This window comes from Ochotona princeps, chromosome 6 (genome assembly GCF_030435755.1).
Source record: "Ochotona princeps isolate mOchPri1 chromosome 6, mOchPri1.hap1, whole genome shotgun sequence".
Taxonomy (NCBI): Eukaryota; Metazoa; Chordata; class Mammalia; order Lagomorpha; family Ochotonidae; genus Ochotona; species Ochotona princeps.
Genome location: NC_080837.1, coordinates 34,439,688 through 34,461,889, shown reverse-complemented (window position 1 = coordinate 34,461,889; position 22,202 = coordinate 34,439,688). Strand labels below are relative to the sequence as shown.

General features: G+C 38.9%; 1 protein-coding gene across 4 annotated transcripts in view; it reads left to right on the top strand.

Moving 5' to 3' along the window:
* Positions 1-17,898, top strand: part of GOLM2 (golgi membrane protein 2) — a 76,048-nt gene extending 58,150 nt beyond the window's left edge. For 3 of the 4 annotated variants that reach the window (XM_058665918.1, XM_004578122.4, XM_058665917.1), the window contains 2 exons: positions 9,798-9,965; positions 16,387-17,898. In XM_058665918.1, the coding sequence (XP_058521901.1) occupies positions 9,798-9,965; positions 16,387-16,457 (239 nt within the window). In that variant the 3' untranslated portion in view covers positions 16,458-17,898. The remainder of the gene's footprint in view (positions 1-9,797; positions 9,966-16,386) is intronic. The other variant, XM_004578124.4, reaches the window with a different exon arrangement.
* The last annotated feature ends 4,304 nt before the right edge of the window (positions 17,899-22,202 follow it).

The window sequence follows — 22,202 nt, the reverse complement described above, 5'->3', positions numbered from 1 at the left end:
TAATTATGTCTGTAATGTTTTCTACCTTCCTTCTTTCTTACCATCCTTCCTTCCTGTTTTCCTTGCTTCCGATTTATTTATTTATTGAAAGGACAGAATTACAGAGACTGAGAGAGAAACAGAAAGAAAATGATCTAATTTCAGGGAGATGGGAACATTGGCATTTGTTATAATCTTCCCAGTTCTCTGTTTATCTAGAAATATTTCATATTAATTTTTAAAATTAGTAAACTTATAAGATATTAATCAAAATGTTCACTTTAAAAATATAACTTTCTTAGTTTGAGAGACAAAGAGAGAGAGGCAGAACGAAAGAAATATGCTATCTGTTGGTTCACTCCGTGGATGCCCCTACTACCAGGCCTGGGGGAGGTTGAAAGTCGGGAGGTGATAGCTCAGTCTTTCATGTGGGTAGCAGAGACCCACAACTTGAGCCATTACCTACTGTCTCTCATGTTAGGGTGCACATTAAATTCAGGAACTCCAGTGGATGATACAGATATCCCAAGCAGCATCTTTTAGTGCTAGGCCAATTGCTACACCCCAAAGAAAATTTTCTGTAGAAAAGGCTTGCTCCAATCTTTAACGTTCTATAATATTATCTTGATGAATTTTTTTTTCTTGGTTTCAGTTCAGAAAGGCAATCAAACTTGGCAAATAAGAATTTGTTCTTCAGTTATTCTGAATGTTTAAAACTCTGATTTCTGAAGCTGAAGTGGTGTGTGCATATATTTTATGTAGTTGTCATACATATTTGTTGTATGCTTGGTATCACTTTGGAAGTTAGCAAATTATGTCCTATTTTAGATCACTTCATTCTGTGCTGATGCTTAGACAAGGAAAGGTAGGAAGATTAAGAAGATAAGGGAGGGGCTCGGCAGCGTGGCCTAGTGGCTAAGGTCCTCGGCTTGATCCCATATGGCCTCTGGTTCTAATCCCGGCAGCTCTACTTCCTCTTTGTCTCTCCTCCTCTCAGTGTATCTGACTTTGTAATAAAAATAAAATGAATCTTAAAAAAAAAAAGAAGATAAGGGAAAGTCTCTCCTCCTCTCAGTATATCTGACTTTGTAATAAAAATAAAATAAATCTTAAAAAAAAAAAGAAGATAAGGGAAAGAGGCAGAAGAGATTAGTATTTAACTTTCAGGGTAATCAAATTGTGTATTCCTCTTTGTTTCTTCTCTCATATAACATCAGTCTTATAAGAAAAAACTTAGGAAAAGTGATGCCTGTGGATTATGTCAAGAAGGGAAAAGAACAGTTAAACCTGCAGTAAAATTTTTAGCCATAAACTTTTGTTACCATGCTTCTTTCATGTCCTTGATTTCTCCTTTCCTTCCAGATTTTCCCCTTCAATAAGTAGTTGGTTAATAGTTTTCTTCCTATACTTCATACATGTAAGTCTGTACCTTTAGAAACAAAATCAGTTTAGTCTTATGGTTCCAGTATGTTCCTAATAATAAAATCATAGTAAACAAAATGCACTCATTAGTTTCCTTTTTAAAGTCATCTTTCCTTTTATTTTTCCTTAGATTTTTTATCATTTTTTGTTTTTGCATTTTAATATGATTTTAAAGAAATTTTTATTTATTTTAAAAGGCATGTAGATGAGAAAGAGAGAACAAGAGCAGGAGTGCTAAGAACTGAATCCAGTCTCCCCTGTGGTTGGCAGGAGCTCTGTTACTTGAGCCATCTCTGCTAACTCCAGTGTCTGCACTGGCAGGAAGCTGGTGTGAGGAGCCAGAACTGCTAGGAATCAAACCCAGGTACTCTGGGAGGGGAATGCAGGCAGCATTCCCAGATGGATTAGTGTCCTGTTGTAATCAAATTAAATGTGTTCTTTTGCTTATAATAGTGGTAATATATTAAACGAATGACACAAAAATGCAAATCCCTTTTCAAATAAAGTAGTTACAAGAGGAACCCACAGTGAACTGTGGGTCTAATTCTGTCAAGTCAAACCACAGAACCACCCGAAGAGTGCATAAACCGGGGATTGAGAGAGACCTGGGAGGGAAATAGTGGGCTCCTCCCTCTTGGGTTACTACTCCCACGGCAGGGCATGAAAACTAGGACCAGAGCTGGGGTCGCTAGACAGAGAGGCACTCAACAACATCAGTGAGGGCTGGATAGTTGAGCTGGTTAGATGGAACTAAGCTTTAATACCCAGTGACATGTACAAGAGCCAAATGGGATATGGAACAGACTGGACTAGTCAGCTACGCATACTGGCAAACCAGGATAGGGGGCGGGCCTGGTGGGGGTTATTGTGGGTCGCCCCAACTAGGCTGCAGCTCCCACTTGTTTATGTGAGGGCCGAGTGTGTGCTGGGCCGAACCAGACTGGACTGCAACACCCACTGGTTCCAGTGGAAGTCGGGACTAAAAACAGAACCAACCCAGGAATTGTAACCACCAGCTGATCGTGGTGATGGACTGTGCCGGGTCCTGTGCTTGCTAGAACATACAAGAATCTGGTCTGGGAATACCTCACAGTTTTTTTGGGGATCTCCCCAATCGAAATGGCGGACTCAGAACCCTAGCCAAGAGAAGACAGAAGAAAGAACAAGTCAATCAACCACCTCAGCTATATGTTGGCAGCGAAATACTGGACAGATGGAGACTCTATGATAGACTATGTCAATCAGTGGATTCTTCGATGACCTCATCGTGCTTGGAGTGGCGAGACTGGCAGCGATTCATGACTGGTGAACTATCAAAACCACTTGAGCAAGTATCTCAGAACATGCCCCACGTCCGGGATTTGGGGTGGGTGGGAAACTGGGTAGGGCTTCTCCCTCAATATCCCCCTTTACCTCAGATACAAGAAGGAAACAATATGGAAAGAATAGTCTTACCCACTTCCCTATAACCCTTGAACCTTTTTACCGTAATTAACTATGTAAAGATTGTAAAAAAATATAATAAAAAAAAGAAAAAAAAGATTTATTTTTATTGCAGTCAGATATACAGAGAGGATGAGAGACAGAGAGGAAGATCTTCCGTCCGATGGTTCACTCCCCAAGCAGTTGCAACAGCGGGAGCTGAGCCAGTTGGGAGCCAGGAGCTTCTTTTGGGTCTCCCATGCGCATGCAGGGTTCCAAAGCTTTGGACTGTCCTTGATCACTTTCCCAGGCCACAGGCAGGGAGCTGGATGGGAAACAGGTTAGCTGGGATTAGAACCGACACCCATATGGGATCCCAGTGTGTTCAAGGCGAGGACTTTAACCACTATGCTATCGCGCTGGGCCCTCCACAGTGAACTTTAAGCTACTCACACACTAAATACTATATCTTAGTATTTCATTTGATGTGCAATAAAGAACTAAAATAATTTGACATGTTTGAAATGTCCTTTTTGGTTGAGAAATGTTATTTTTGACACTTTTCATTTTCTATTTGTAGTTAGTTAAAGTTTATAGTTTGGTATTTGACATGTTTTAAAAAGTGTCTAGCATTCTATATGAAATTCTGTTGTTTAAACTGGGTTGAAAGGTATAGAAAAACTTAATGTTTTAGGTAATGTGAATTATATGCACTTCAACCACAGGTATATGAACCAAAGGAAGTAAGATGTATTAAAAAGTTTCTCACACATGCCATACCTGCTGATGTAGATTACTTTGATTAGGATGGCTCAGAAGAGGAATATAAATATTGAAAACAGTGTCTTCCAGTTTGTTTTTCAAACTTGATGCTGTTCAAAATACTTTGAATAAGCGTTTTAATATGTCACTTCTTTCTCAATAGTGTCACATTTAAATAGATAGGATCCTGTTATTTTATTGCTAAAGAGGTCTAATTCAGTCATTTACAGCCAGTCATGAGAATGAATATAATGTTTGTACAACTGTCACAGTGTAAGAAAATCTGGGTTTAAAAATTAAAATATAGGGCCCGGCGCAGTGGCCTAGCGGCTAAAGTCCTCGCCTTGAACGCCCCAGGATCCCATGTGGGGGCCAGTTCTAATCCCGGCAGCTCTACTTCCCATCCAGCTCCCTGCTTGTGGCCTGGGAAAGCAGTTGAGGACGGCCCAATGCTTTGGGACCCTGCCACCCCTGTGGGAGACCCGGAAGAGGTTCCTGGTTCCCGGCTTCAGATCAGCGTGCACTCACTGGCCATTGCGGCTCACTTGGGGAGTGAATCATCGGACAGAAGATCTTCCTCTCTGTCTCTCCTCCTCTCTGTATATCTGACTTTGTAATAAAATAAATAAATCTTTAAAAAAAAGAAATCAATTGTGTGTTTAAAAAAAATTAAATTAAAAAAATTAAAATTAAAATACACCTAGTGCAATGGCTCAACTAGCAAATCCTCCACCCAAAAGTACCAGCATCCCATATAGTTGCCAGTTTGTGTCCCAACTGCTTCATTTCCCATCCAGTTCCCTGCCTGTAGCTTGGGAATTTCAGTAGAGAATGGCCCAAAGCCTTGGGACATTACACCCAAGTGGGAGACCTGGAAGTAGCTCCTGCTCCTGATTCCTGGCTTCGGATCCACTTATCTCTGGCCATTGTAGCCATTTTGGGGATTGAACCAGTGGATGGAAGATCTTTTTCTCTCCTTCTCTCTGTAAACCTATCATTCCAATAAAAATAAGTAAATATTTAAAAATTTATATTCTATATTTGTGTTACTCCCCTAGCTAGTCACCGTTTTAAAATTGGAAAATTTGGGGCCTGGCGAGATAGTGTAGTGGTTAAGGTCCTCATCTTGAACACTCCAGGATCCTATATGGACGCCGGTTCTAATCCTGGCAGCTCCACTTCCCATCCAGCTCCCTGCCTGTGACCTGGGAATGCGATCAAGGACAGCCCAAAGCTTTGGGAGACCCAGAAGAAGCTCCTGGCTCCTAGCTTCAGATTGGCTCAGCTCCAGCCTTTGCAGCCACTTGGGGAATGAACCATCGGACAGAAGATCTTCCTCTCTGTCTCTTCTCTCTGTATATCCGCCTTTCCAATAAAAAATAAATAAGTCTTTAAAAAAATAATAAATTTGAAATTTTGAATTAAAGGGTATAAAATAGGTGAAATATTTTAGGGAGGTCTTGCTCAAAAGACATAACAGATGTATATAATCATGTGATAATTATGTGCTCATTGCTTCCTTTTGCCCTTTTTAAATATAGTTGATTCCCAAGGTCACGCCTTTGACTTAGAATGCTTCTGTAAATTGTTATTTCGTAAGAGAAATTATCTGTTGGGCCCGGCGGCGTGGCCTAGCGGCTAAAGTCCTCTCCTTGAACGCCCCGGGATCCCATATGGGCGCTGGTTCTAGTCCCATCCAGCTCCACTTCCCATCCAGCTCCCTGCTTGTGGCCTGGGAAAGCAGTAGAGGACGGCCCAGTGCATTGCGACACTGCACCTGCGTGGGAGACCTGGAAGAGGTTCCTGGTTCCCGGCTTTGGATCGGCGCGCACTGGCCCGTTGCGGCTCACTTGGGGAGTGAATCATTGGACAGAAGATCTTCCTCTCTGTCTCTCCTCCTCTCTCTGTATATCTGACTTTGTAATAAAAATAAATCTTTAAAAAAAAAAGAGAGAGAAATTGTCTGTTTACATTTTAACCTATCATCTTGAAATTCATGGAGGTTTTTTTTACATTTATTTTATGTTTATTAGCAAGTCAAATATACAGAGAGGAGAGACAGAGAGAAAGATCTTCTGTCCGATGATTCACCCCCCAAGTGACCGCAACAGCCAGAGCTGAGCCAATCCAAAGCCAGGAGCCAGGAACCAGGAACCTCCTCCAGGTCTCCCACGTGGGTGCAGGGTTCCAAAGCTTTGGGCCGTCCTTGATCTCATTCCCAGGTCACAGGCAGCGAACTGGATCGGAAGTGGGGCCGCTGGGACCAGAACTGGCTCCCATATGGGATCCTGGGCGTTCAAAGCAAGTTCCTTAATCACTACACTATCTCTCCAGGCCCAAAATGCATATTTTAAGTCTACATATTTAGCCCTCACTTCCCGCTTGGAATCCAAGATCTATGTTCCCATGTGTCTGGGAGGAGAATTTCATGTGAATATCTTAATGTAACCCAAACTCAGTATTTCTCTATAAAGCGACATTTGTTTTCCCATTCTTTTTTTTTTTTTTAGATCTATTTGTTTTTATTGCTAAGTCAGATGTACAGAGAGGAGGAGAGACAGAGAAGAAGACCTTCCATCTGATGATTCACTCCCCAAGTGACTGCAATGGCCAGTGCTGCGCTAATCCGAAGCCAGGCGCCAGGAACCTCCTCCAGGTCTCCCACGCGGGTACAGGGTCCTAAAGCCTTAGGTTGTCCTTGACTGCTTTCCCAGGCCACAAGCAGGGAGCTGGATGGGAAGTGGAGCTGCCAAGATTAGAACCGGCATCCATATGGGATCCCATTGCATTCAAGGTGAGGGCCGTAGCCGCTAGGCCCCAGCGCCAGGCCCTTGTTTTCCCATTCTTTTCCAATTGTTCCACTTTATGTGTAACTATCATTAGTTTCAGATTCTAGGCTATCATTATACAATCATTCTTTGACTCTGTTAAGCCATATCATCCATTTGTCATTATCATTATCATTAATTGACCCATTTGTAACATTTCCTATGTTCCAGATGCAAGTCTTCATAGCTTTTTTTGGTTTTGTTTTTAATTTTATTTGTCATGATAACAGTCGCATTGGCTCAGGGATTTCTCCCATCCTCTTCATTTCCCCTTGCTCCATTTGTTTTCCCTATATTTTTACAATAGTGTAGTCCTTCAGCAACAATCACAGCTTCTTACGTGACCAGATGCTAGAGAATGGTGTAGGGCATTAAGAAGAGGGGATTCCTGTTTGAAGGAGCTTTAACGAAATTACAACAACTGAGATTGCTTCCCATATAATGTTTGCATTGCCATCAAGTATAGCAGTGGTCTCCATTGTTTATATGTCACTTTCTATATCATTGTGCAATATAACATAGTTAATATCACTTTTTAATTATTTATACATCTTTCTTTCTTGCTAGCCTGAATAGCAGATGGTAATAGTAATTTTATTTTTGTATCATGGTGTCTGGTACAATACCTGTCATATACTTCAGTGAAATCTGTACTGGATATATGGATAAAAGCATTTTAAAGGGATCAGTGTTGGGGGGCCTCCTTTGTGGCACAAGCAGGTTGGACTACCGTTTGTGATGTCAGCATCCCATATGAACCCTCATTTGAGTTCTAGCTGTTTCACTTTGAGCCCACCTCCCTGCTAATGTACCTGGGAAATCAACGACAGATGGCCTGGGGACTTAGGCCCCTGCCAACTCCGTAAGAGGCCTGGATGGAATTCCAGGCCCTGCCTTTGGCCTGTCCCTGCCTTTGGCTGTTAAGACCATTTGAGGAGTGAGCCATGAGAAGGAAGATCTCTTTCTCTCCCTGTCTGTCTGCCTTTCAAATAAATAATTTTTTTTTTAACAAAGAGCATTGTAGATAACTTTCGTTGTACTTTGTCTTTTGCTTCAAAGACTTGTAAGCTGGTCTTAGGGAACCTTTTAAAAATTTCTAATTTGAAAAACATTCCATAACTATCTCTAATTTGCTTGTCCAAGCTTCTTAATACTGTTTTTATTTCTTATCTGTTCTTTGAATTCCTCTTTCCTTTTCTCTGTCATAGTCAATCATTTGCCTCCTTTTTGAAACCTTTGTTTCTGATTCTAACCGACAGTGACATGTTACCTGGCAACCATATATATTAACAGCCTGTTATATTGATCGGCATTATGCATCTTTATCTACATGGTCATATTTTATTCACTTTTTAATCTGAAGTTTGCTCTCCCAAACTTGACTGGCAACTTTGTGTGGTTAACACTGCTCTTTTCCTTTTCTTATTGTCTATTACAGTGTTGGAAATCCAGAGTTAAAGATTAGCTTCTATAGATAGGACAATTCTGTATGTGAAATGGCCCAGGTTAATATTTAACAAAAGCAAGATGATTGGGTTGATTGGTCATCTATTTTTGTTACTTATTTTTTATTGGCTCTGTCACTGTAATCATAATATTACATTTTTATGACTGAATTCAGGATGTCCAGATGATTAGTCAACTACTTTCAAAAAAAGAAACTTTGAATTGTTCTTCTGTGGGGCCGGCATTGAGGTTCAGCAGGTTAGGCCAGTACTTGCATTGCCGACATTGTATACAGGAGTGCCAGTTTGAGTCACATCTGCTGTGCTTCCTGCTCACATGTCCTAGGAAGCAGTGGATGATGGCCCTGGTGGCCCAGTAGATGGGCCCCTGCCAAGCATGTAGGAGACCCAGATGGAGTTCCTGGCTCCTGGCTTTAGCCTCAGCCAGCCCAGGCTATTGGGTCTATCTGGGGAGTAAGTCAATCAGTGGAAGATAAAACACTCAGTCTGTCTGTCTGTCTTTCTGTGCCTCTCTTTCCCCAACCCCTTGCTTCCTTTCTTTATCTTTATGCCGTACAAATAAGTAAAAAATAAAATCAATCTATTAAAAATATTCTGTGGAAGTATTACAAAAAGAATATATAGGTGGACCATTTAAGTAATTTACTATATTTGATAGTTAATAAATTAACTATATTTGATCTTTTTATCTTTATTTCATAACTGATAAAAATGGTAATGGCTACTTGGAAGAAATACCTGTTACCTATCATATTTAAGTGTTTATATGTTTAAAATAGCAGTTTTACATTGTATGAAGATTATTTAGCTGCACCACTTAATTTATCCATGAGTAAATACTGTATATTAGGAAAGGAAAATACAGAGTTCTGTAAATTTCCATTTTTTTCTGCTATTATTGGCATTATTTATTTTATCACCAGAAAAATATTGTAAAGTCGAAGAATGGTCATTGTGGCTCTGCAGATGTCAGGAATGGGACAGGATAAACCAAAATTATATGGGAAGGTTTTTTTCTCAAAACACATACTACTAGGGATTCTTTTTGTTTAATACTTATTTTTATTGCAAAGTCAGATCTACAGAGAGAAGAGACAGAAAGATCTTTTGTCTGCTACTTCATTCCCCAAGTGGCCACAAATGGCCAGAGCTGAGCAGATCTGAAGCCAGGGGCTTCTTCTGGGTCTGCTATGTGGGTGCAGGGTCCCACGGCATTGGGCTGTCCTCCACTGCTTTCCCAAACAGGGAACTGGATGGAAGTGGAGCAGCCAGAAATTATCTGGTGCCCATATGGGCATTAGCTACTAGGCTACCACTCTGGGCCCCCACTAGGGATTCTTATTCTGCCAACCCTTGCTTGGAAATGCATGACTGTAGGGAATCAGGTTTTTGTTTTTTTTTTTTTTGTAGGGAATCAGTTTTACTGATAAAGTTATCAAGCATGTTTGTCTGCTACTTATACTACTCATTTTTTTAAACTATTTTGAAAATGATTTGTGGAAAATTATATTTCATAAACAATACAGTGATGTTCAGATATGTATTGCATCTTATACTAAAATGATTTATTCTTATCCTTAAGTGTTGAATTAGAGAAATATTTATATTAAAATAAGTCATTATTAGGAAAACTACTCTGAAAATCATTCCCCTTTATTTAAGAAAACATCCAAATCTGAAGTAGCAAGAATTAAAAGTAACCCCAAAGGAGGAATTGTGGAATAAATGAAAGCTGTTTTCGAAGTCTTCACTCTTATTTACTTTTGCCTTGGCTAACCTTCATGAAATGTGTCTTTTTTTATAACCAATACTTTGAAAGTTGCCAGGTTTCACTTGTCTTGCTTTCTGATCTGCCTTCAGTTTAGGTCCCTTCGTTTCTTCTCTTTACTCTTGAATTAATCCTTTACCTACTTCACAGGCCGATTCTTTGATGAGAACGAATCCCCTGTTGATCCGCAACATGGCTCTAAACTGGCGGATTATAATGGGGATGATGGTAATGTAGGTGAGTACGAGGCAGACAAGCAGGCTGAGCTGGCTTACAATGAGGAAGAAGATGGTGATGGTGGAGAGGAAGACGTCCAAGGTGAGCGTGGGCCTTGTATCCATGCTGTGGCCATGAAACCCACCTCTAAGTTTTTCAGTTGAATTTGTGTAGAATTTTCCCCCACTTAACTAGAAGTAGTGTTGTCTTAATATCAATACACAGAGGTTCTATGCAGTTTTTAGAGATATTTTTGAAAAATATTAGTACTACTTGTAGACCTGCCAAATTCTTTTCAATTGTAGTTATTGTGTGTATTACTGATGAGTTTTAATTTGAAACTCAGAATCCTCAGTAATTTTAGAATTAAATTGTTTAAAATGGCTCTAGATTTTACCTAAGGCAAATATTTCCGGTAAAGAATCCTTTTCTATTTCTTATTAGAAAAACATCCTTTTTCTTATCAGAAAAGCCACAGAGGGGATGATCTCCCTGCTAATTTGGATAATGTTGTTGCTACAGCATGAGAAGGCTGTTTCTGAAATTTTCCTGAGACTTAGTTTCTATCAACATTCAAACAATGAGTTTGCAAGATTTATCTTTTTATGCTTAATACACAGATTCAACAAATTTTTCCTGTTAACTGTGTTACTTCTGAGCTTTTAACTTAGTGAAAGTTCAGAATCTGCCTGTGTGCATGCAGCCCCACCCATGCATGCTTGTCAGCATGTGTTGCTTTACTGTAAGTTTCTAGATCTGTTTTCTACCTGCTTGTATTGCTTAATAGTGCTTGTAGAGCTTTTTCTCTGTTTTATTAAAGTCGGGTATAACCTTTAGGATGTGATGTATTACCTTTTTATAGTATGATGCATGACATTTTTTTTCACTGTAACTTGTTGAAACTTCTTCCTTAGTTCTTTGCAAAGTAGTTACATTTTCATTTAGCTTTATATTAAGACTTGTTTTTATAAAACTCAAAAGAAAATAGAGTTCGCCTAGAATTTTATACTGTTGGCAGGTAAAGAGCAACTAGAGACTGACTTCCAACTCAGTGTTGTTTTTCATTGTGCCTCACATTTTTGGGAAAATACGGATATTGGGGGATAGAAGACAGACTGGGTCTGAGTGGAATATTAATGAGAATTTCTCAGATACTTTTTGTTAATATTGAGTAAATTATGCTTTCCTTTTGTATAATCTTATTCTATTTTCATAAACTTTAACCATTTTCCTTATTACTTTTGTGAGTTGTGTGTATTATATTTGCTTGCAGTTATTATAACATTTTAAGGCTTTTTCATGCATGAATATCATATCACCAATTAGACTAAGCTCTTGGAGGGCAGGAACTTTCATTTGCTTTCTCTTTTGCTTTGTATCCCTTCCTTTTCTTCCTTCATGGCCACCATCCACAATACCTTGCACACAGTGCCCTCAATAAATTTCATTAACTGATAATTTTTATGCTTTAATTTCTGTTCTTATACCCTTCCTTGTTTGCCCTTTGCTTCTATCATCTCTGTCATTTCATTGGGTGACTTTGAAATTTTCAAAAAAGCAAGTTCAACCATTATTAACAATTATTTCTTATATTTTTGGTTATGTTAAAGTTGATGACTTTTATCACAGAACTTAATTTTAATGTTTTTATCTTCTTTATCCACAGTAAATAAATCTGTTTAAAGTGTCTTATCTCTCCATCTCTTCTATTCTTTTTCCTCTCTACCCCTCATTCCTGTTGTCATATTTCATTTCAAACACACAGTATCCTCATTCTGCCTTTTCTTTCCATTTGAAAATAAGTTCATTGATTCTAAGGGATATAAGGAAGTTACCTAAGATGATAGCCTCAGTGAACAGGCAGACAGCTGTTAAATTTGGAGATTTCTGTACTTGCCAGTGAATCTTTCTTGAGGGGCAGGGTGGAATTGCTGTTTAACATTCTGCCATTTGGGGATTTACTTGATTGTGGCTGAAGGAGAGTAAAGCAGCTAAAATGGGGACTTGCTTATCATAGAAAACAGAAAGGTACAAGAAAATCAGCTCCAGCAGATAAAAGGGGGTAAGACTGGGCAAGCCTGCAGAAAAGGAATACCAAAAAAACCTAAATCATTTTAAACATGTTTTCAGTAATCTTTTAAATATATAATGTAACTGTCCAAAAACTGAAGGAAGTTATTATCACTAGTCCCTGTTTTATCAGCAAATTGGATTCTAAATGTTCATTATTTTATCAAAAAATGTGGAATTATGTAACTTTTTTTTAACTGTGCCAAAGTACAAATAATAGTTGGGTTCTCAGTCTGGTGTGTACTAGTAGCCAAAGTAGATAATAAGAGTGGTTAAAAGATTAGGCTGAGAGTCAAGAACATGCTGTGGATTCTTTTCAAGTTACTTAAGCTCTCTGGTCCAGGAACTCTTTATCTGTATGTGAGACAGTAGGACTAGAATAGATGGTCTTTCATGGTTTAAAAGAATATTTGTCCACGTTCACACAGTAATCACTTTTATGTGGAATCACATAAGTATTTTGGGAAAATAGATTTCTGTGATTTCAGGATGCCTGAAACACTTCTATTCCAAAACCTGGAAAATAAAGTAGAAACTTTACCCCACCATTGCAACTTTTCAGCTATTGGCATAAAAAGTGAAGCATGCCTTCCAGAGGCACTGTTAAGATTATAGTGTTAGGAGCTCTGCTCTGTGAATTTTTAAGTTTTTATCAAGTTAAGAGGATGCTAAAATTAGCGATTCCATCAGCAGGATGAGCTTCTGGCCTCACTTCAGTACAGTGTAGCTTTAGTCTCACAATTCTGAATTTGAAATAGAGTCTGGCAGCAGCGGTATAATTACGAAGTTGGAAGATTTTGGTCTTATGATGGTGATACCTATCGTATATATTGATCACTACAATCAACATTACTTGAAGAGTATTTTCCTGTAGAATTAATTAGGACTGATTTTTTCTGTGTTTACAATCATAGTTTATTTATATTTCTAATTGCTGATTTTTCTGAGGCATCATAAAAGTAATAATTTATTTGCATTGGCATAAAAATTGAATTTTAACACTACACATCTAGTGGATAATATATTTTTGATTAATTATTGTAATAAGGAGATGGGCATATGCAGATTTCCTTTATTCTTGTCCTTGATCCCATAGAAGTTTGAAACTTGTTTAATATGAAATGCATAGTTACTAAGGATATGTATGGAAGGAAGCTTAGCAGCATGTGTAAATAACCTGTACTGTGAAGCCAGACTGAAATTTTGAATAATAACTCCATTACTTACTAGCTCTATGAACTTGTGAATTAAATAGCCTGAGTTTCCTCAAGTGTAAAATAGGAATAATTGAAGTTATCTGCCTCAGTTGTTATATGGATTACAAAGTTTAATATTTGTTCAACAGTTGGAACAGGGTCTTCCACACTATAAGTACTACTTAAGTGTTCATTGAATGAAATGTTTAGAAAGTAAAAGCAAATCCAGAATTTTTTTCATTGGGTTATCTGCTTTGGAGAATAAATTATATATTTGGCTTATAGGTTAATTTATATTTCTTAGTAGGCCTTACTGGCTTGTTGCCCCCGATTCTTGGTTGCTAACAAAACTTTTTTAATGGAGAGCATCCTTTTTGGATGTACAGAGAGAATCAAATTGTGAATGCCATTGTGATTTTATTTCTTTTATTGGTCATTTAGCTATTTGTAGATCTTGTTGCTTCCTAAAAATAGCTAAAATTTTGATCCATATAAGTATACCCAGTGATTATCTATTATTTTATATATTGGGTTAGGTAACATTTAACAGATAACTGCAAAGAGTTTATTGGAGCATGGAAGACCTGGAAGAAACTCCTAACTCCTGGCTTTGAATTGGTCCCGTTGTGGTCATTTCTGGAGTGAACCAGTGGATGGAGATCTTTTTCTCTCCTCTGTAAAGCTACCTTTCCAATGAAGATAAATAAATCTTAAAAAAAGAAATTCCAAAAACTAGCAACATGTTTTTCTTTTCAAATAATTTTTAGTTTTTCTCTGGAAAAAGTTTCACTATTCCATTGTGATCACATTGTCATTTAATTACATTTTGAAAAATGTGTTTGCAGCCATTAAGATAAGATACCATAACTTGGATCTTAGAAAGAACTTTTTGAAGAGATGCTGGTAATTATATCCCCTTTGAAGATCAAGAATAAGGTGTTTATTTTTGCAGCACAGAGGATTGTTTGATAGATTGATCAACATGATTACAAAATACAATTGTGAATATAGATATAGTTCCAGCCTGTTTACATAATGGATTTGGGTTTCTAATCCCTCTCAGATTAAGCTTCAGTTTGTTAAGAATGTGGTGCAGGGGTAGCTGTTTAGCTTAGTGGTTAAGATATCCCACATACTGGGTCTTGGGTCCTGACTCCAGCTTCCTACCAGTGCAGATGCTGGGAAGCAGCAGGGATTGCCCAAGTAACTGACTGTCACCCATGTGGAAGATGTGGATTGAGCTCCCAGCTCCTGACTTGGGTCCTGTCCAACCCTTGCAGGTATTGGAAAAGTCAACCACAGGATGAGAGCACACATGTGCTCTATCTAAAAAAAAAAAAAAAATTGCAAAAATAAAATTATTTTGCCCACAGAATGGTACGGGATGATTGCTTACAATTCTAAATGAGAATTTCTCTAAGTTTATAAAAAGCCACTGAAAGGAAAGTGAAAGTTTGTTTGGAACTTTTTTTGTAAAGGTTTACTTATTTTTCTTGGAAATGCAGATTTACAGACAGAAGAAGAGACAGAGAAAAAGATCTTCCATCCACTGGTTCACTCTCCAACTGGCTGCAACAGCTGGAGCTAAGTTGATCTGAAGCCAGTGGTCAGGGACTTCCTTGGGGTCTCCCAAATGGGTGCAGGGTCCTAAGGCTTTAGGTCATCCTCCACTGCTTTCCCAAGCCATAAGCAGGGAGCTGACAAGAAAGTGGAGCAGGTAGGACAGGAACTGGCACCTTATAAGGGGAGGATTAGGGCCCGGCGGCAGTGGCCTAGCAGCTAAAGTCCTCGCCTTGAAAGCCCCAGGATCCCATGTGGGCGCCAGTTCTGATCCCGGCAGCTCCACTTCCCATCCAGCTCCCTGCTTGTGACCTGGGAAAGCAGTCAAGGACGGCCCAAGGCTTTGGGACCCTGCACCCGAGTGGGAGACCTGGAGGAGGTTCCTGGTTCCCGGCTTCGGATCGACGCGCACCGGCCCGTTGTGGCTCACTTGGGGAGTGAATCATCGGACGGAAGATTTCCCTCTCTGTCTCTCCTCCTCTCTGTATATCTGACTTTGTAATCAAATAAATAAATATTTAAAAAAAAAAGGGGAGGATTAGCTGTTGAGCAATTGTGCTGGGCCCTATTTGGAACTTTTGAAACAGTAAAATTTTAGAATAAAATAAATGTAGATTTTATAAATCTATAGTGAAATCATAAATTTATTCCAATGTATAACTCATTCTATTATATAAAATCATATTTTCAATCACGGTAATAACATCTCAGTCTATGAGCAGCTAAGCGGTGGATGACAGCAGCTGTGAACCAAAAGCAAGAAAGGTTGTTTTTTTTTTTAAGTTAACAGAGAAGCCAAAAAATATCATTTAAAAAATGTACTCAAAAGGGAACTTATTTTCTTTATTACAGTGATCTTAGTTCTTGTTCTAACTTAATACACTTGAGCATTCTTACTTCAAAACCAGTGGTTTGAAAGAGAAATTAGAAAGAAGGGTTTGTACTAGCAGATAAACTGACAGCAGTGCCAAGTGACAGGTGACAGCAAAGGAGCCAGAGAAGGCTAATAATAGCTAAGTAAGTCAGACTCCAAAACACTATTTGGAGTCACTTTATGTAGCCATTGCAAGAGGCTTTGAGGATCTTACTGTCTAGCAATATTATGTAATTTTTTTTTCTTTTTGATAAGTAAAAGATGTAATTTTGGTTGGTATAGTATACTTAATACATCAAGGGCAAGCCATCTGCAAGGAAACAAAAGATTTTGTAAAATCGTGAAAGGTGGGATTATGAGTGAATTTATTTTCTAATTTTTACATTACCATAATGGATTACTTCTATAATTAGAAAAAAACACCTTTTGTTTTTAATGACCTGAATATGTATATAGCAAAGTTTTACCGCAACTTTAGTTCAAAGGACTAAATCTTTAGCTCTATAAAATTAACATGTTTGTGTAAAAGGATTAACACTTTAGTGTTTGTGGATTCCTCAAGTTTTGCAAGCTATGTATGTGTGTCTAACTACTTCTGCTTATGTGTCTGTGTACAAACTATTTGTTAAAATTAAATTATCTTCTAAATAGTTAAATTTGTCATTCTTAAGCCAAACAAATCAGAATGCTGTTTCTAGTAGGTGTAAAATAACAAGCAGAAAACTGCATTAAAGGTGAGATAAATTAAAACATGTTAAAACTGTGATTCTGCCATGATATTTAAAAAAATAATATTGTTGATACATAATTCTGTCACTTTCAGATGATGAAGAACGAGAGCTTCAGATGGACCCTGCAGACTACGGGAAGCAACATTTTAGTGATGTTCTTTGAGTCCTAGAGGAAAACTTCTGAAAACCTAAAGTGCTGTAAAAATGGAAATCATTTCTACATCATCATTTTTACTTTTGCTGTAAAGATTAGTTGTATCAGTTGTAAAGATACATTGATATAGATTTAAGGAAAATTTTAATGAAGGAATGTACCCATGTACATATGTGAGCCTTTTCCTATTGTATTATCAAAGCAGAGACTTTTTTGGTTATGATACAAATGAGCCAAAAATGGTTAATCTTTGCATTTAAAGCAAACTAATGTATATTTCACACTTTATTGAGCCTAATACTTTTTTCCACAAATAGACAACAGAAAATGGTTGTACATGTTATATGTTGCACACAGCCTAACCAGAATGAGAACAGTTATGCAGTTGAAAACTTTTTTATACCTTAAATGCATTGTTAGCCCAACTGATGTTCGGACTATCCCTTATTTCATGATGTTGAAGGAATCATGCCTACCATAATTACATAAAAAGGGGAATCTAGAACCAAACACTGGGCAACATATGTAGAAAATTCCCTCCCTCCTCCTTGTATTTACATGAGTGCTGATGTGTTTGTTCTGAGAGAGAAGTTTTCAGCTAGGGCCCAATGAAAGTTTGAGGTAAACTGCAGACATGTTGTTATTTGTGAGCTATACCTTCCCTCCTTCTTGAACTTGTGGAATGCATGTTTGCCATACCCGTTTTTATTTTTTCAAGTGATACCAGTACTACTTTAGTCTGGCCACCGGTGGCTAAAACTTTTATATTTTCGAAGTTGAAGTTGGTGAAGCTATTCATGACTAAATTGCCAGATCCTGAAAGGGGCTAAGGCTACTTTGAAATGAATCGGCAGTCAGTATTTCAAAGACTTTCTGGTAGTTTCAGTGATCTTATTTGAGTAGACTTTTTCTGAAGTACTAAATAATGAATTTTAACAGGTTTTTATTAATGCACAGATAAATGTAAGTACAGTGAGGTCTCCAGCTGTTTTAGTAAAATAGCTTAAAAGTTTGTAACAAAACGAATCTTTGTAATTAACATTAGTTAAGAGCCCATCACACTCATATTTGCTAGACTTACAAAATTATTTTAAAAACAGTTGTCTTTTTTTACTCTATTCAATACAATTTGTAAGCTAGCTAATCCTTGTTCTCTAATTTAAATCACTTTTAAATCTTATCCCACTATCCTAAAACAAAAAATTCTAATCAAAAATAGAAATTTAAGCTTACTAACTTTGTTTTTCAGGAGAATGACTGCTAATTACACATAAGCAACATGAAATGAATGTTCCCCTACTAAGGTTCCAGTCAAAATAAAGACTTACAGAGGAAAAAGTTTTTTTGCAATTTATTTAATAAACAAGACAGTATGCAGTTAATTGATTAAAATTGTTTTTCCCACCTTATCAAATGATTGGTGCCTTTGTTATCAGTAGGGTCAGGCCTGCAGTGAACAGGTATGATGGGTCACAGGTTTGTAAATGTACTTTAAAGAAGTGATATACATCTTTTGGGCATTAGTGTGAAAAGATGAGTCAGAAAATAGTTCTAGTAGTACTTCTTGCTATCTTCATTCTGTAAAATCTTTTTTTTTTTTTTTTTTAAATATTCATTTATTCATTAATTACATTGCATTACATGACACAATTTCATAGGCACTGGGACTCCCCCCCCCTTCACCCCAAACCCTTCCCCCATCTGTAAAATCTTTATGACAGAAAACCATGAAATTACCTGCCTTTGTCATAAAAACCATTACTTGGTTATATTCCTTAATTAGCAGCCTGGACATTTTATAAACTCAGAAATCTTGGACCAATTGATAATATTTCTCACTTTATTAACATTTTAGGGCAGCCAAATACTATGTGAATCTCAAAATGCTGACATTCTAAAGTCTATATAAGACATATTTTTTTATAATGTTTTACTTCTGCCTTAAGATTTAGGTTTGTTTTGTAAATGTATTTTTGCCCTGAATTAGTGTTAATTTGATGGAAATCATCACTCACTGGGTTCTAATAAATTAAGAATTAAACTTGCTTCACTGTTTACTAATTCTGATACATATACACATCACACTCATGTGAAACAAATTGTGACATTTTAACACTAAAATAAGAATGTATTGGGCCTGGCGCAATAATGTAGTCTTTGCCTTAAGCACACCGGGATCTCATATGGTCACCGGTTCTAATCCTGGCAGCTTCACTTCCCATCCAGCTCCCTACTTGGGACCTGGGAAAGCAGTCAAGGATGGCCCAAAGCCTTGGGACCCTGCACCTGCGTGGGAGACCTGGAGGAAGTTTCTGGCTCGCGGCTTCGGATCAGCGCAGCACTGACCATTGCGCTCACTTGGGGAGTGAATCATCGGACGGAAGATCTTTCTGTCTTTCTTCCTCTCTGTATATCTGCCTTTTCAAGAAAAATAAATAAATCTTAAAAAGAAAAAAGAAATGTACTTATTTTAAGTTAAACTACAATGGCAGAAATTTTTACACTAGGACTGTTTACTGCACCATTAATTTACTCAGCAAATATTGAATGCCTATTTGTGCTCAATGTCTCAGGCACTGAGATAAGTATGCAAGATAAAGAAGGTTGCTGTTGTTGGGGAGCTTACATTCTAGTGCCACTCAGAGATATTAAAAACAGAGTTCCAAAACTTTAAGGTCATAAAGGTTCCAAGTAATCATATTTACATTCTGCTGAAGCATTAGTTATGTAGGTTGAGTGTAATTAGCAAATGTGAAGAAATGAGACTGAAGGACTATAGAGATATGAAGTAGGAAGAACTAAGTTAATTCATTTCATTATCTTTTTTTTCTAATATTTATTTACTGGGACTGGCACAATGGATCACTGGCTAATGCTCTACTTTCTTTTTTTTTAAAAAGATTTATTTATTTTTATTGGAAAGGCAGATACACAGAGAGGAGAATCAGAGAGGAAGATTGTCTATCCAATGATTCACTCCCCAAGTGGCTACAATGGCTGAAGCTGAGCCGACCCGAAGCCAGGAGCCTGGAGCTTCTTCCGGGTCTCCCACATGGGGGCAGGGTCCCAAGGCTCTGGGCCATCCTCGACTGCTTTCCCAGGCCACAGGCAGGAAGCTGGATGGGAAGTGGAGCTGCCGGAATTAGAACCGGCATCCATATGGGATCCCGGGGCGTTCAAAGCGAGGGCTTTAGCCGCTAGGCCATCACACCAGGCCCCCTTTCATTGTCTTGAAGCAGAAATGCAAAGCCTAAACAGGGACCAGCACAATGGCTCAACTGGCTAATCCTCTACCTCCAAGCGCTGGGATCCCTAAGGGCTCATATTCTAGCTGCTCCACTTCTTGTCTAACTCTCTGCTTGTGGCCTGGGAAAGCTATAGAGAATGGCCTAAACCCTTGGGACCCATATAGGAGACCCAGAAGAGACCTGGAGAAGGCTCCTGGTTCCTTGGCTTCGGAAGCTCAGGTTGTTAAGGCCATCTGGGGAGTGAACCTGTAGATGGAAAATCTTTCTGTCTGTTATTTTCTCCATAAATCTCATCTGCCTTTCCAATCAAAATAATTTTATGTATAAAACATACATGGAAAATTAGAAGAAATGTGAATATAACTTCAAAATCAAAATGTATCACCTCATTTTTTTGAAACCTTAAGATTGTATGTCTTCTTGACTTCACTTGTATAATTATGCAAAAAAAATTTGCTGGAGTCTAAGGACAGAGAACCTGTCAAGTCCATAGTTGGAAGGGGAAATCACTTTCCATCGTGGTGGGCCTTGATGATTCTGCTTCCCTGCGTCTGGCCCTGTGACTCATTGAGACAACGTGACATCAGTGCATTTTCAAAGGTATGTATTACTGAATCTGGCTTTTTTTTTTTTTTGCTATTGTTTCTTTGTGTTTTCTGTTTTGTTTTTTATATTATTGAATCTTTTTTTTTTAAAGATTTTATTATTATTGGAAAGCTGGATATACAGAGAGGAGGAGAGACAGAGAGGAAGATCTTCCATCCGATGTTTCACTCCCCAAGTGAGCCGCAACGGGCCGGTGCGCGCCAATCTGAAGCAGGGACCAGGAACCTCTTCCAGGTCTCCCACGCGGGTGCAGGGTCCCAAAGCCTTGGGCCGTCCTCGACTGCTTTCCCAGGCCACAAGCAGGGAGCTGGATGGGAAGTGGAGCTGGATGGGATTAGAACCGGTACCCATATGTGATCCCGGGGCTTTCAAGGCGAGGACTTTATCCGCTAGACCATGCCGCCGGGCCCATATTATTGAATCTTAATGTCACATGTGGGCCATCAGCATTCACTTATAATTGGCTCACATCAAACCCAGTGCAGTTACTTTTTTTTTTAGATTTATTTTATTTTTATTGGAAAGTTAGATATACAGAGAGGAGGAGAGGCAGAGAGGAAAATCTGTCCAATGATTCACTCCCCAAGTGACCGCAATGGCGAGAACTGAGCTGATCCGAAGCCAGGAGCCAGGAGCTTCTTCTGGGTCGCTCATGCAGAGGCAGGCACTCAAGGCTTTTGTCTGCAAGCAGAGTGCTGGGTGGGAAGTAGGGCTGCTGGGATCAGAACTGATGCCCACATGGGATCCCAGTGCAATACAAGGCGAGGAATTTAGGCGCTAGGCTACCACGCTGGGCCCAATGCAGTTTCTTTTTACATTACCCAAGAGAACCAAATGAAACTTCAACCACAATTCCCAAGGAGACAGGGTAAATGATATAGCCTATGTAAGAAAACGCCATAAAGTGCAGGAGTCCCTGGCATTTGAGGTCAGTGAAGTGGCTGGTATCAGGTTTCTCTGTGTTAAGCCACTGTCAGTGACTCCCACATCCGCATGGCTCCATTTCTGATCCAGCTCCCTGCTCCTGACCCTGGGCAAACAGCAGAAGATGACCTGAATGCTTGGGCCTCTTGGGAGACCCGGATGGAGTTCCATACTGCTGACTTGGCATGGCCTAATCCAGCTGGTACAGCTATTTTTGGAGTGAACTGAAAGCAAAGCAGGTAGGTCTCAAACTGGCACTCAGATGAGGATGTTAGCGTCTCAAGCAGAGAGTTAACAAAAAGAGCCACAATGCAGGTCCTCTAGCTATATTTTATAGTTTAACTACCTGAGAATGATGGCTCTTTGCTCAGTTACACTTCAAAAAAATCTTAGGGATCAACTGTTTAGCCTGGCCGCTAAGACTCCAATTAGCAATGCTGTATCCTTGGGCCTGGAATGATGACTTAGGTGACTAAATCCTCACCTTGCATATTCCAATATTTCATACGTACACCAGTTCTTGTCCTGGCTGTTCCACTTCCCTTCCAGCTCCCTGCTTGTGGCCTGGGAAAGCAGTGGAGTACAGCCCAAAGCCTTGGGACCCTGCACCCACGTGGGAGACCCAGAGGAGGCTGCTGGCTTCTTGTCTTCAGATTGGCTCAGCTCTGGCTGTTGTGAACATTTGGGGAATGAACCATCAGATAGAAGAACTTTGTCGCTCCTCCCTGTGACCTGTCCTGCTTTTCCAATAATAAATAAATAAATCTTAAAACAACAACAACAACAATAAAACACTACTGCATCCCACATCAGAATGGCTGAGTAAAATTCCTGCTTGGTGGCTTCCTGCTGATGCAGAACCAAGGAAGCATCAGTTCCTGCTTTCCCTTGGAAAATCTCAGTTGAGTTTCTGATGGTACTCCAAACACAGGATTTGCAAACATTTGCAGAATGAACCAAAAACATAAGCGTGCCC